Source organism: Bufo gargarizans, chromosome 4, assembly GCF_014858855.1.
Source record: "Bufo gargarizans isolate SCDJY-AF-19 chromosome 4, ASM1485885v1, whole genome shotgun sequence".
NCBI lineage: Eukaryota > Metazoa > Chordata > Amphibia > Anura > Bufonidae > Bufo > Bufo gargarizans.
Window position 1 is genome coordinate 143734399 of NC_058083.1, and position 14948 is coordinate 143749346.

At 42.0% G+C, this 14948-nt stretch overlaps 1 protein-coding gene across 1 annotated transcript in view; it reads right to left on the bottom strand.

Annotated features, from left to right (window-relative positions):
* Window positions 1-14948, bottom strand: part of MINDY4B (MINDY family member 4B) — a 53094-nt gene that overhangs the window by 16677 nt on the left and 21469 nt on the right. Inside the window, exons 4-7 of the mRNA XM_044292263.1 lie at window positions 9052-9219; window positions 3086-3205; window positions 2508-2602; window positions 107-272 (exon numbers count right to left, since the gene is read on the bottom strand). Coding sequence (XP_044148198.1) covers window positions 107-272; window positions 2508-2602; window positions 3086-3205; window positions 9052-9219 — 549 coding nt within the window. The remainder of the gene's footprint in view (window positions 1-106; window positions 273-2507; window positions 2603-3085; window positions 3206-9051; window positions 9220-14948) is intronic.

Sequence of the window (14948 nt, forward strand, 5' to 3'; positions counted from 1 at the left end):
TGGATGTGATTTAGCCGACACTGTTGTTGGTGCAGTTTGAGCCTGAATTCGGGCACAGTTTGCTCAGCGCTGGGTAATGAAGAATATTAGTGTCGCTCTTACATACTCTTTCTGTAAAGTTATCCGTTTTATAATCAGGGCTCTCTGTAAAGTATGTATCGCTGGTGATGAGGCAGATTGTGGCTCTCTTCATTTCTCCTGTTGTCCAGAGGATATCCACAATAGATGCTGCCAGGGCCCTTTCTTGCTGTTTTTGGCTTACGTCTGATAAACTAATAGAGAAAACACACATGTTAAAGTCATTTATAGTGAGATGTTACATGTACATTATTGTGTCAGCAACTACAATGCCACCAATCAAAACCGATCAGATTTCTTGGGATGTTTTCACACACAGAGGTTTTCGAAAAAACTGTGTACTTTTAGTGGGAATTTTTCATGTTTTTTTTTTTTTTTACCGAAATCAGGAAAGGAAAAGAGAATATAAAAGGACTTCTCCATCCTGCTGGATCTGCTTGTGGCTTTGGCTCAAAAACCGCATAAAAAAACTGCAGTGCTATTTTAAAAAAAAAAATACTGCGTGTGAACCCATCATGTAAGGGACAGGTCTTATTTGTAAGAAAGTTTCCCTAAAAATAAGCTGGTTATAAATTTTCCCCTATCTATCACCTGGCAGTAAGTGTACAATTCCCCAGCAGCTCCACCACAGGAGATAAAAAAACAAAAATGCAAAAAACACTGAAATAAAAAACACTCTTTGTAGACATGTTCGACTTTGGTTACTAGTCAGTGCTATTCCCAAACAAGAAATGCCCAAGTATTGACTCAGAACACTGTAATAGGGTGTAAAGCAAGGGCTTTAATTGGTTCTTCCCCTTTAGTATCATGCAGTTATTTAGTGAGGTCCATACCTGGCCGCATTTCTGCAGTATGAGGTAACTGTACGTGCGTACTAACCTTCAGGTAAGGCTAGGAGGGGCCAGGAGAGGAGAAAAAACTTAGGGGGACATTTATCAAGACTAGCGATTTAGACGTTGGTCTTCGTCGCTCCTGCGCTGGCGTTCATCTGCCTAAGTTATGCAGAGGCTAGCGCCTCCACCGCCATCCTAAATCTAAAACAGGCATAGTAAATGATAAATGAGACGACCCGCCCATTTCCTTGCCCACATCAAGCTCCATTTTTTAGACCTGACGTGAGCAGCGTAGAAGGGGAAAAATGTTGCAGATTGCGGCGGAAATAACCTTTATGCCGCAATCCGCAACAGATATATGCCAAAAGGTGGCGTATATCTGTTTGTAAATGACCCCCTTAGTTTTGGAACAGAGAATGATGTCTCTATTGAAGACATCAGGTTAAGGCCTCTTTCACATGACCGTGTGTACCTTGTGGCCATATATATCCGCAATACACGGGGCACCGGCCGTGTGCATTTCGCATCACGGATATGGACCCATTCACTTAAATGGGTCCCCAAATCCGGAGATGCGGTGCGGAACAGAATGGAAGCACTACGGAGTTCTTCTGTGGGGTTCTGTTCCGCAAAAAGACAGAACTTGTTCCATCTTTCTGCGTAACGGAGGGATCGCAGAACCCATTCAAGTGAATAGGGTCACCATCCACATGCGGCTGGCCCATGGTCGGTGCCCGTGCATTGCGGAAGACCTTTACGGTCGAAACGTCGCATTTTTTTTGCTGGTGAAATAAATTCCACTGAATTGAAGACAGGAGAGTGCTGCGGTTTCTTCTATACGCCGCAATTTGTGGTTCGCAGCACAGCCATGGGGGATACACTTTCGTGTGAAAGAGGCCTAATATGTCTTACTACCATCACCTCTCTTTGTATCTTGTGGGCATCAGTCGCGTGCCATGTTGTGCACTGGTCGATGGAGCTGGCCAATTTGTTGATGACTCTCGGTGACTGTTACTTTACTTAAAGGGGTTGTCTCACTTCAGCAAATGGTATTTATCATGCAGAGAAAGTTATTACCAGGCAGTTGCTAATGTATAGTTATTGTCCATATTGCTTCCTTTACTGGTTTGATTCATTTTTCCATCTCATTATCTCCTTTAATCTTTGTATATATTTGTATAGATATTTATCTTTTGTCATAGTTTAGTAAACTCTCTTTTTGCACCTAAGTCTTTTAAGTCTATTTTTTCCCGAACTTCTGATCTCACCATAAACTTAAATTTCTAATAAACAAAGTTATTCTTGTTTCACTAGGAATGACAAAAATACAATTAAAATATTAGGGAAACTTTAGAGGAATAACATTATAGTTTATCAGATGTAGTTCAGATACTGTAGGTGTGATGTAAGAAATCATCAAAAAGGTTGTTTTGAAGGACACCCTGAAATGTACATTTATTATCACAAATAATATCACCTTGGAATAATGTTCTGTTTGCTGTGTGTCTTTATGTCAAACGCACATTGCCTTTTTTTTAAATGAAGCGCATATACAGTATTCTAGATATGCTATTCTCTTCCCGCTTACTGTATTACCTCTTTTTTGATGTGTAGTCATGCTTATTCTTTGTAAACAGCAGGTACTTAATGATGTGAGCTTGTATCACCAGTTGAATGGCTCTTGTTCCACCCTTTAAAATATACATACCTACTATTATTATTCGTTTTTTTTACTACAAATGATAAAATATAAAAAATCTATACATTTTTATACATTTTTTCCTGGACCATAAATATCATATCATGGCAGGAAAGTGTAGCTCATACATGAGATATAGACTAATATAAGCTGGCTCCGTAGCAATCGGTAGTGAATGAAGCCTCTAGACTTACACCTAGCTATTCCATTGAATAACACAAACTAAGCACCACTGAAGCACAAAGTACTAAGTAACCTATACTGGACTGTAGTATTCAGGTTAAATTGCCATGTTGGCAATTTGCGATAAATAAGTGGGTTTGGGGTTACGGTTTGGGCACTCGGTCTGTAAAACGTTCACCATCACTGCTCTAGAAGTAATGGTATATTTGGATCTCCACGTACAGTTTCATGTTCAACTGTTGTACATAATCTGTTATAGCAAAGTCACTTCTGTTTTCGACAGATCACTTACCTTCTCTGCTTCAATAGCGTAAGCCAGTTCGGTAAAGGCCTCTCTGAATTTGAAAAATGACTTTTTCCATTCATAGTTGAATGTTTGAAATGTGTTTCCAAACAGAATTTTCCTCAGCGCCTTAAAAATATTCAATAATGATTAGTACAATATCACATATATAAATGAACTGTCCCACCTGGACACCCCCTTTATAAATTCGGCGTCCCTTCTGATCACTGCTGTAATTCATCTCTAGGGACTGACTATGTCTCCATGCAGCGTTTGTTGCAGTGGAAACAGGTTGGATTTCCTATTTTTACAATGGACACCCATCTATGATGTCCATGTGCCCAATGGACATTAATTACACAAAATTACACCTAAATTTGTAAGATCTCTAAATACTTACACCCATGACCACTGGTATGCCGCTCATAGAATCAAGCAGACACCAGGCAGAAGACCCTTGACTGTGAAACAACAGTTTTCTTTATCATTTACATTTATTGGATTATAAGGAACAACATTACATAAGGAAGGCAGTAATACTATAGGGCAGTGATGGTGAACCTTTTAGAGACCGAGTGCCCAAACTGGAACCCAAAACTCACAAATTTATTGCGAAGTGCCAACATGGCCATTTACCCTGAATACTAATATAACATATCTTCCATGTATTTTATCATTTATCTATAATATCCTGCCTACATTCAGTGAGCTGTCTGTGCCATTCATAGCATGCCCTGCGCTGATGAATGGCAGAAAAAGTCTAGGGCATAGTGTTACACCTTGGACTTCTTCCAGGGTGTGGGTGCCCACAGAGAGGGAACTGAGTGCCGCCTCTGGCACCCGTGCCATAGGTTCGCCATCACTGCTATAGGGGGTCATTTACAATCAGAAATACGCCTATAATAGGTGCTTTTCTGCAGATTGCGGCGCAAAGGTTGTTTGTGCCGAAATCTGAGACTTTTCCCCACTCACGCCAGGTCTAAAAAAGTGGGCGTGGTGTCGGCGGGGAAGGAGATGTGCCAGCAGACCCATCTTATTCATCATTTTCTACACCTGTTTTAGGTGTAGAAAATGGTCTAAATGTAAGTGGGCTAGGAAGCAGTCTTACATTTTGACTGGCACTGGGTACGCCAAAGTTATGTAGAGTAGGGATCGACCGATATTGATTTTTTTAGGTCCGATACCGATAATTTGTGAACTTTTAGGCCGATAGCCGATAATTTATACCGATATTATGTGAATTTTCATTTTTGAAAAAAAAAATAAAAAATTCCTGCTGAAAAAGAATGTTTATTGTTAATGTGTATTTTTTTTTTGTAAATCTTTCTTTTTCATTTATACTTAATATTTTGTTGATTTTCTTGTTGTTTTTTTTTTTTTTTTTACTAACTTTTAGCCCCCTTAGGGACTAGAACCCTTGTCCTATTCACCCTGATAGAGATCTATCAGGGTGAATAGGAGCTCACACTGTCCCTGCTGCTCTGTGCTTTGTGCACACAGCAGCATGGAGCTTACCATGGCAGCCAGGGCTTCAGTAGCGTCCTGGCTGCCATGGTAACCGATCGGAGCCCCAGCATTACACTGCTGGGACTCCGATCGGAGGAGGAGGGGATCCTGTGGCCACTGCCACCAACGATCAATAGGGGGGGGGCTTGGGGGGGCGCACTGCGCCACCAATGTTAGTTAATACTGGGGTGGGGGGGCCGTGGGCGCACTGCGCCAGTTAATACTGGGGTGGGGGCCGCGGGCGCACTGCGCCACCAATGTTGTTAATACTGGGGTGGGGGTGGGGGCCGCGGGTGCACTGCGCCACCAATGTTGTTAATACTGGGGTGGGGGCCGCGGGCGCACTGCGCCACCAATGAAAATAAATCTCATTCATTCATATACAGGAGGCGGGAGCTGGCTGCAGAATCACATAGCCGGCTCCCGACCTCTATGAGCTGTAGCTGCGATCCGCGGCACCTGAGGGGTTAACTACCGTAGATCGCAGCTACAGCTCATAGAGGTCGGGAGCCGGCTATGTGATTCTGCAGCTCCCGCCTCCTGTTCAATTTGAATAAATGAGTAAGTTAACATCATTGGTGGACCAGTGGCCATAGCTCCTCCCCTCCTCTTGTTCCCTGTTCTCCCATTGGCTGCAGCGGCAGCAGCAGCACAGGGGGAGGGAGACACTGCTTCCTTCTCCCCTGTGCTGCAGAGGGAACACGGAGAGCGCTGTCAGCAGCGCGATCTGTGTTCCCGATTTGTTATCGGAATAGCGGCAAAATAAATGCCGATACCGATAACAGTTAAAATCCTCAATATCGGCCGATAATATCGGTAAAACCGATAATCGGTCGATCCCTAATGTAAAGGCCGGCGGATCAACCGTCAGCACAGTCACTTATTAATAAATGATCTTCATAGTCTTTAAACAAAGAACTTCAAAAAATGTTTGTTAGGGGTTGAAACACCCAGTTAACAATAACAGTTAAAGGGAGTCTGTCACCAGCATTTCACTTTTTTAACCCTTCCCACAGCTCCCTAGCATGCTTACAGTTAATAAAAACGTTACCTCTGGCATCAATCCTGGACTTATAGAACCATCAAAAACGATCTTTATAAAATATGCAAATGAGGGCTCGCAAGTGACCAGGGGCGGCGTTACCCTCGTAGGTGCCCTGCTTGCTCAGCCTTTTCATTGCGTCCCCCCGCCCCTTCCTACCCTCCGCCCGCCCATCCTTTCCCTCTGACCGCCTTACTACTAACTTGTTATTCTGCCGATATCCCGCACCTGCGCACTCATTCCTTTGACCGGCGCATGCGTACTGCGATGCCTATTCCTTGTACGGCATCACAGTAACTATTGCACATGCGCCGGCTAACGACGCGAAAACACAACAAAAAAGGCGGTCCATCGGCGCATGTGCATAAATTACTGTGATGCCGTACAAGGAATGGGCATCGCAGTGCGCATGCGCCGGCCAAAGGAATGAGTGCGCAGGCGCGGGATATCGGCAGAATTACAAGTTAGTAGAAAGGCGGTCAGAGGGAAAGGATGGTCGGGCGGAGGGTAGGAAGGGGCGGGGGGACGCAATGAAAAGGCTGAGCAAGCAGGGCACCTACGAGGGTAACGCCGCCCCTGGTCACTTGCGAGCCCTCATTTGCATATTTTATAAAGATCGTTTTTGATGGTTCTATAAGTCCAGGATTGATGCCAGAGGTAACGTTTTTATTAACTGTAAGCATGCTAGGGAGCTGTGGGAAGGGTTAAAAAAGTGAAATGCTGGTGACAGACTCCCTTTAAAGATAAAAAGGATAGGTAGGATAATAAAGAATGGAAAAGAGGATAAAAGCAGAGTGCAAATAAAAGACCCTGTATTGTATCCATTTATCTTACAAGCTTCCACAATGAGAAAATAAGAAGGGTTCAGAGGTACTCGAAGTGGTTTGGGGATTTAGTAGCTATCCAGTAATACTAGTTTGAAATAAATGTATCTCATACCGGTAGATGTTTGTGGGCAAACATATATTTATATGTATAATTAGTATTAACCCTTTCATGACCGGGTCGAAAAAAGGCTTGAATGTCCAGGAAGCTTTTTCTGATTTTGTGCACGTGGGGGTTTAGTGACCGTAGCTTTTTTATTTGTTTAACTACCAAAATAATTTTTGCGATTTTTTATTTATTTATTTATTTTCATTTTTTTATTTGACACTTAGGACTTTTCATTAGAATGCTGTTTTAGAGGGCTTTTTTTTCTTTTTTAGGTTTAATTTGGAGAAAAACCGCTAATTATTATTAAAAAGATTTTTTTTTAAATTATAGCTTTTTATTTCCTAAATATTAAAACTGGCACAAAAATGTGTTATTGCAATAGGTTCCCTATTTTGTGACTATCAATTTCATATATAACATGTATAAGTTTGAGAGAACCGGGCGACTATGGTGACGGTTTCTGTTACCAACTGCATTTTTTTTTTGTATTTTTTATTTATTTATTGTTTTACTTATATTTTAATTTCTTTTTGGCACATAATATGTCCCCCAAGAGGTCATTAAAAGACCCCTGGAGGACAGTGAATTTTTTTTTTTTTACATTTTTTTTCTTTTTCACTGTTTCCACTGTAACAGGGGTATTCACAGGAGCTGTTTCCACTGTAACAGGGGCATTACACACAGGCAGAGCTGATCAGGGTCTCCTTAGACTATACAGCTTTGCTCCTGCCCTTGCCCCAGACAACCCCGGCGGTCACGTGACCACCAGGAGTAACAGAGCCGCTTCCTGCTCCGTCCACCATGTGCTCGTAGAGCTCTCTCCTGCTGGCACAGAAGGCAGAAGCGGTAATAAACCGCTCCTGTCTTCTCCTCAGGGTCCCTGCTGTGTCTGTCAGGACCCGACCTGCTCCTGCTACATTGCAGGAGCAGGAGCTTTAATCGCATGGGGCATGCGCAGATAGGACCTGTATACACAGTGGGCAGTCGGAAAGGGGTTAACTTTAGCAATAATATTATTTAGTGATGATATATCAGAAGATCTCTGGCCTGTTGATGTTGTTAGGATATGGCAACGTTTTGTATTTGGTATGTTTTCCACTCCTAATTGTAGTATATTAAACTCTGGTGTAAGAGTGCATTTTAGATCAAGAATATTATTAAGGAACAAATGTATAGGCTAAATATGGACATTCCCAAAAGATATGTAATAAGGTGTCAACTTGACCGTAGCCTCCCCAACAAAGATGTGGAACATTCAGGAATATTTTAGATACTTTATAGGATGTGTTTTACCAACGATATAACATTTTTATAAAGGATTAATCGTGGTTGACAACAGGAGGAAGTAATACCAGTCTATACGTATTACACCAGTGTAAAGGTGAACAGGACAGGTTCAGGTCTCTTTCCCATTTAGCTATATATATATATAAGTGGTTTATGCATCTTTGTATATGATAATGTTGAGTAAAAATGCTAATGCCTTTTTAAAACTTGGTTTTAACACGAGCAAGCTAATTAGTTCCCATAGCAGCTTGCACCTTTCAGTTTTCAGAGCTGCTTTGGAAAATGAAAGGTGAAATCTGATTGGTTGCTATGGGCAACTAAGTCCGTTTTTCTTCACACCCGTTTTGATAAATTTCTTTCTAGAAGTCGCATTTGAAGGATAAATCAGAGAAAGAATGTAACTCTGCATTGTCATAAAGGTCTTTTATAAACTCCAGAGTTTATTAGGGATGTAATGTTTAGAGGGGTTTTCTGACTTTTATAGGTCATTAGTATCTGATCGGTGGGGGTCTGACATCCAGAACCCCCGATGATCAGGCATTTGAGAAGGCTGCAGTGCCTACAGGCCCTCCAGTGAATGCCACGGCCTCCTCAAACTGCGGATTGGCAGATGGTCCTGGGTGTTGGACCCCCGCTATCAGATGCTAATGACCTATTTTGAGGATCGGTTATCAGTTTCAAAAATTTGGAAAACCTCTTTAAGTTCAAAAGTGGTGTTGGTGGAGCCCATAGAGGTGTTTTGTTTTTAGTTGTATGGTCCAGATGGAGAAAATTATTAACTATTGAAGTTAATCCAATACTTATCATGGAAGGTGACCAATAAAAGTTGGTTTGGTTTAATATAGAGGCTTATAGTAGTTCCTTAGATCAGGTAAGATTAAAACACCTTGTTTTTTAGGTAGTGACATCATGTTAAAGGCTATTCTCGGTAGTTTTTTAGACCTGATAAATTTAGAAAGTTGGGAGTTTAGTTGTGTAAATATACTGTTTGGAATAAAAATAGGCAAATTGCGAAAGTAATATAAAACCTTCATAGCACATCATGAATATATAACTACTCCTTTATCTTCCCTTTGTACAACCTTCCACCACCGTACTTGCTTTAATTGCATTCTGCTTGTTCTGATACAACAGATAGTATGTCCCAGGCCCTTTGTTGGTCCTAGCTTAGATTTCATCTGTTGCTTTACTGACATACTCTGCTTACCGTTGCCATTTCTATTGAGATGGGTTGACCTCCGAGGTCCGATGCTACTATCAACTCTCTTGGGATGGAGTAGAATATACTTCCTGGAAATGTCTCATGCTTCTTGCTGCTTGAAGTCTCTGCTCTCTCCTCACTTTCCTCATCTGCTTTGTGGCAATCTTGGTTTGGCTTAGTAAGACAAATTGTTAAGTTATTGACTGGAGAACCAAACACTAATAGATGTGGGCACTAGTGAAGATGCCTGAGTAATGTATAACATATGTAATATGCAAGTATTGTTAAAGTTTAATAAATACACAGACAACAACACAATTTTCGCAGTTCAGTTCTAATTGCAGTGCATTCAAAATTCTAAAAGGTTGTCAGGGGACATTCATTTTGTCTCCTCCTACTTATAATAGATCTCATGTCAGACAAATCTTTGGGAGACAAATTGCTATAACTAGAGATGAGCGAATTTAATTCAACGAAGTGGAATTCGATCTGAATTTCAGGATAAATTTGATTAGCCGCAAAGCTGAATTTCCTCGTGCTTTGTGGTAGCTAATCGATTTAACCTGAAATAGTGTAAAAAACTAAAAAAAAATCATACTTACCTTCTCCATTTGCTCGCAACAGTCTAGCCTACTCATCGTAACTACACTTTACACATTCTGTTTTCAGAAGTGGAATATTTGGTTATTTGACTGTGATCTGCCCAGATCTATTGATATAACTAATGTTACAATGCAAATATTCACACCACGGACCTCATACACACAAGGTCAAATAGTGATACAGACAGTAACAATTCAGAAATAGTGGGTAGCTTAAATAAAACTTAACATTTAATGTTTGCATATAAAATAATAGGCCCAAAAATGTATTAAAAGTGTTGCATTGAATACAACTCAAGAACTGCATATGTGTAATCGATTGCAGTATACCTGTAAGTGTGGAAGGGACCCAGTAAAGGGATAGCAACACACAAAAGAGTGAGAGGAAAAACAGACGGAAGGACACAGTGCTGGGTCTCAAACCCTAGGTGTCCCTAAATCTGTCTCTGTCCCCACTCTAATCCCTAGAATCCCCCTTCCTAGGTTTAGACTGCACAGCTTCGTCCAACAGATGTGAACAGGTCCGATCACTCCTGATACAACTGGTAGTCCAAAGGCAACTAGCAAAGATGTAATAAGGCTTGGCAATACAGTGTTACTGCCTGACTCAATCAGGCCATGATGATACAACACTAATATCACTAAAAAATCAAAGGTCCTGGTTTAAACCTTTTTAGGTATAATTAAACATGTCCCGATGCGTTTCTTTGGCTTCCACCAATTCCTCAGGGGACTAAATTAAATATATATGACCACAAGATGACTGGTCAAAAATCCAATGTCTCCAATCGACACAAATAGATTGCCATCCAGGTTGATATAGAATGATCAGCCAAGATCCACTTTCCTTATGACCACAAGATATCTAATTACAGATATAATATGTCGAGAAAGCACAGTGCAGTTGTAATCCGAGCCAGTATAATCTAACCAGCCCGAATACACCTTTGTTCAATGCACGAAAAGCTCATCTGGTGCACTCCCTAACATTAAAACAGACATTATGGTCAGATTATGCCAACAAATATTTCCAACTGCTCAAAGAGGTGTGCCATAAGAGCTTAACAGCGACCATTCAGAGGCACTGAGTCACCAATAGTTTTACTTATCTGTTCAATGTTAGATGGTCATTGTATACAGACGTGATGCGGATGTCCTCACCGGCGTCCTGCGTGTGGCAGCTGCAGTGTGAGTGCATTAGCGGCTCGTTTAAAACGCAGCGCTTCTCCGCCCATCCTCCGCCCACATACACCCCTTTTCTCCGTCATGTGACCGGGTCACATGTTAGATCATGTGCTCCTATCGCGGTCACGTGATCCAGCGGCTCCAGGAAGCATTTAAGATAGAAATGTACAGTGGATGCCTGGCAACCGCTGTAACAAGGTAACGTATCAAGTGGGCGGGATGATCGCAATGCAAACGGTTAAAGTACTGGGCGCAATAGTCAACCAAGTGCAATGCTCCTAGTAATATGCCTATTTCTAGGTACTTGCCAGATCCGCAAGTCCCAAAAAAGGTATGACAGAGTTTACAAGGCCAGTATTTCTTTTCTATAACATAACAACAATTACTTTTATAGCACCCTAATCCAAAGAGCTGAATTCGGGAACCTAGATAATAGGTAGTCCTCTAATTGGACATCACAGTGGATCGCATCCTTAAAAGAAGGACACGAGGCACCGGCTGTCCAATAGAGTATGATGAAAAGGGGGGTGATGTTTCAAGGGTCAATATAGCAGCTAAAGGATAACTGCTCATTGAGCCCCCTGGGGACTACCGTGTTAAGTTGGAAAATCCACCAGGTTTCTCTCTGGAGGACCCTCCTGTCCCAATCTCCTCCTCGTACTGGTCGTGGGACCACCTCAATCCCCATAAATTTCTGATTCGAGTAGTCACCATTGTGTACACTGTTAATGTGTTTCGGCAATGGTGTCTCTCTATTATTTCTTATGTCGCTGAGATGTTCCCCCACCCGTCGCCGCAGCTCACGGGTGGTTTTGCCTACATACTCCAGGCCACAGTCACAATTTACCTTGTAGACCACCCCCTTAGTACGGCAGTTCACAAAGTGTCTGATTTCATAGTCCTTGTTTGTGACGTCACTACTGAAGGAACATCCCTGGGTAATATGTGGACAAGCCACACAGCCACTGCAATGATAGCATCCCATGGGGCGCCGAAGCCACATTTAATTTTTATCTTGTTTTTCACTGAAGTGGCTGTGGACCAAGCGGTCTTTTAGGCTGAGGCCCCTGCGGTATGTTACTTGTACCTTTTCAGAGATCACTTCCTTGATATCAGGATCAAGTTGAAGGATTTCCCAGTGTCTCCTCAGCACTGCCTTGACCTCTGCCGCCCCATCAAAAGTTCCTATAAGATGTATTGGGCCACTATCTCCCCTCTTGGGTTTCGGATACAATAACTCATCACGATTGCTGTCGCATGCCCTTCTATAGGCTAATCTGAGAACTAAATCAGGATAGCCCCTCTCCCGAAATCTACATCGTAGATCATCAGCTTGTGATTTAAAATCATCCCTGGTGGAGCAGTTCCTCTTAATCCTCAGGTGCTGCCCCACCGGGATCCCTCTTTTCAGGGGCTGAGGATGGTGACTACTCCAATGCAGAAGGGAATGCGTGGAGGTGGGCTTCCTGAATGTTCTTGTTTAAATGGTGCCTTTTAGGTCTCTTGATATCTCGATGTCTAGAAAGGAGAGGACATTTGTTTTGAACTCAAATGTAAATTTCATGTTTATACAGTTAATGTTTAATTCCTGTACAAACTCCACAAACTCTTTTTTCCTCTCCCTTCCGGACAACAAAGATATTGTCTATGAACCTGGCCCATGTGATCACTCTTGTGATATTATGCATGGGTATGTCACTAAACACCAGGGTTCGTTCCCACCAGCCCAGGAACAAATTTGCATACGACGGGGCACAAGAACTCCCCATCGCGGTGCCCCTGAGCTGGTGGTAAAGGACTCCGTCAAATAAGAAATAATTTCTCGTCAGTATGAACTCCAGTAGACGTAAAACGAGGACATTATGAGGGTGGAATTGTTGTCCTCTAGTACTGAGGAATGTCTCCACTGCTCTCAGTCCTAATTCATGAGGTATGGAGGAATACAACACCTCCACATTGATGGAGGCCAATGATGTTTCCCCCTCCAAGGAAACCCATTCAAGACGGCCCAAGAGGTCACTGGTGTCTCTCAAATACGAGGGTAGTGTCCTTACAAAGGGCACCAAAATGCGATCCAAGCACACCCCTGTATTTTGGGTCAGGCTATTTACCCCTGACACAATTGGGCGCCCTCTTAAAGGGGTTTTACCTTTATGAATTTTCGGTAGGCTGTAAAAGGTTGCTACCGTGGGATGTCAAATTCCTCCTCAGAGATGAGGCTCTCCGCTTTTGCTGTTCGTAACATGAGTACTAGTTCTTTCTGGAACTGGATAGTGGGATCTCCACTCAACTTCGCATACATTTCTTTATCACTTAGCAGGGCCTGACACATTTTTTTTATAATCAGTCGTATCCATCAGTACAATATTGCCACCTTTGTCAGAAGGTTTTATAGTCACCTTCTTATTATGTTCCAAGTCTACTAATTCTAGTTTACTGCAATTGAATCCATACTGAGAGGGGGTGAGGTTAGTCAGATCACGGCATACCTGATTTACAAAAACATCAATACATGTCGGGTAACCTAGGGATGGCATTCTAAGACTCCTATTTTTAAGAGTAGTAAAGGAGCCTTTACCTTCCTGCGGGGAGCTATCACTTAAACTAAATAGTAGACGTACATCTTGCAAGATGCCCGGTGAGATGCCTTTATTCACCAGGGCGAAATGTTTTCGCCATCTAAGCTTTCTAGCGAAGAGATGGATATCTCTAACCCAGTTAAATAAATTAAAACTCGAGGTGGGGACAAAGGAGAGGCCCTTGCTCAGGATACACATTTCTGACTGTTGCAACTGTTGGCTAGAGAGATTAACTATTTGGTTTGATTGCCTTGAGGCCTGCTTGTCTGTGGTGGTGACTTGTGGAACCCCCGATTGCGTAATGGATAGGGGGCTCTTGCCCACCAAAGTCCTGTCCACCTCGTTGGTTGTTTCTCTCTTCTCTGCCTCTGTAACCTCGTGTCCACTGTCGACCCCTTCCCCTGCCTCTATTGTAGTGCCCTCCTTCCTTCTCGTTTTCTGAGATGTCTGTGTCACTTGATGTAATGTCTATATCAGGTCGTTTAGTCTGTGATATACCGCGATCTACAGTGGAATATACTCTGTTGTCCCTGAAGTCTTGTAGGTCCCTGTTGAATTGACGGTGTTTACGTTCTTTTAAGTGAAACTGAAATTTATCTATGGTGTTCTTGAGTTGTAGTTCTTTACTACTGAATTCAGTCTCTGTTTTAAATTTACGTGTTAGCTCAATCTGTTCCTTGAGCTTGTTCTCCAAGGCAACCAGATTGATTTTCTCTTCGTCCAGCAGGAGCTGCATAAAACGTAATATGCTCTTAGTCGCCTCCTCCTCCCATTTGCTCATTAGTGTCGCAGTTCTGCATCTACCTTCTGGGGTCAGGGTGACCCTCAGACCTCTGGGTACATTTTTGTTTTTTAGATGATTTTCTAATGATTGTATTTCCCACCACGAAGTTGTTTGTTCTTTATAGATCTTGGTGAAATCTTTGAAAGCTGCTTTGAATGAGGGTACGTATTTACTCTAGACTAGGGTCTTTTCTGAAAAGACCTCAATAGCCTCAGAGAGTAATTGGTCCTTGTCTACGCCTATAGACAGAAAACCAGCCATACTCTGAATATCACAAAATAATTAAACACAACCACGTCAAGATGGTCAAGCTAATGATATCAATTGTGAGCTAACAGCTAGCTCACAATTGATATCATTAGCTTGACCATCTTGACGTGGTTGTGTTTAATTATTTAGTGATACAGACAGCAAGTTGAAGATACATCCAATATGTTGATGTGGTAATTGCACTTTTAACAGTTTTACATTTCAGTTCTCATAACTCTGTTTTACAGTCATTCCAAGGTAGCAATTTGCAATTACAGAAACATTAACATCTTATTTAAAACTACTTTCCCCCCCAAAAGGTTCATTTTTTTATTAAATTAACAAATTTTACACATGTGGATATATTTTAATAAATGAAAATAATGCAAAAGCATAAAACATACAATTCCTGCCACCTGCAAACATATTTTCGAATGGACGCGGACAGCACACAGTGTGCTGTCCACATCCACATTTCCGGTCCACGGCTCTGGAAAAAAATAG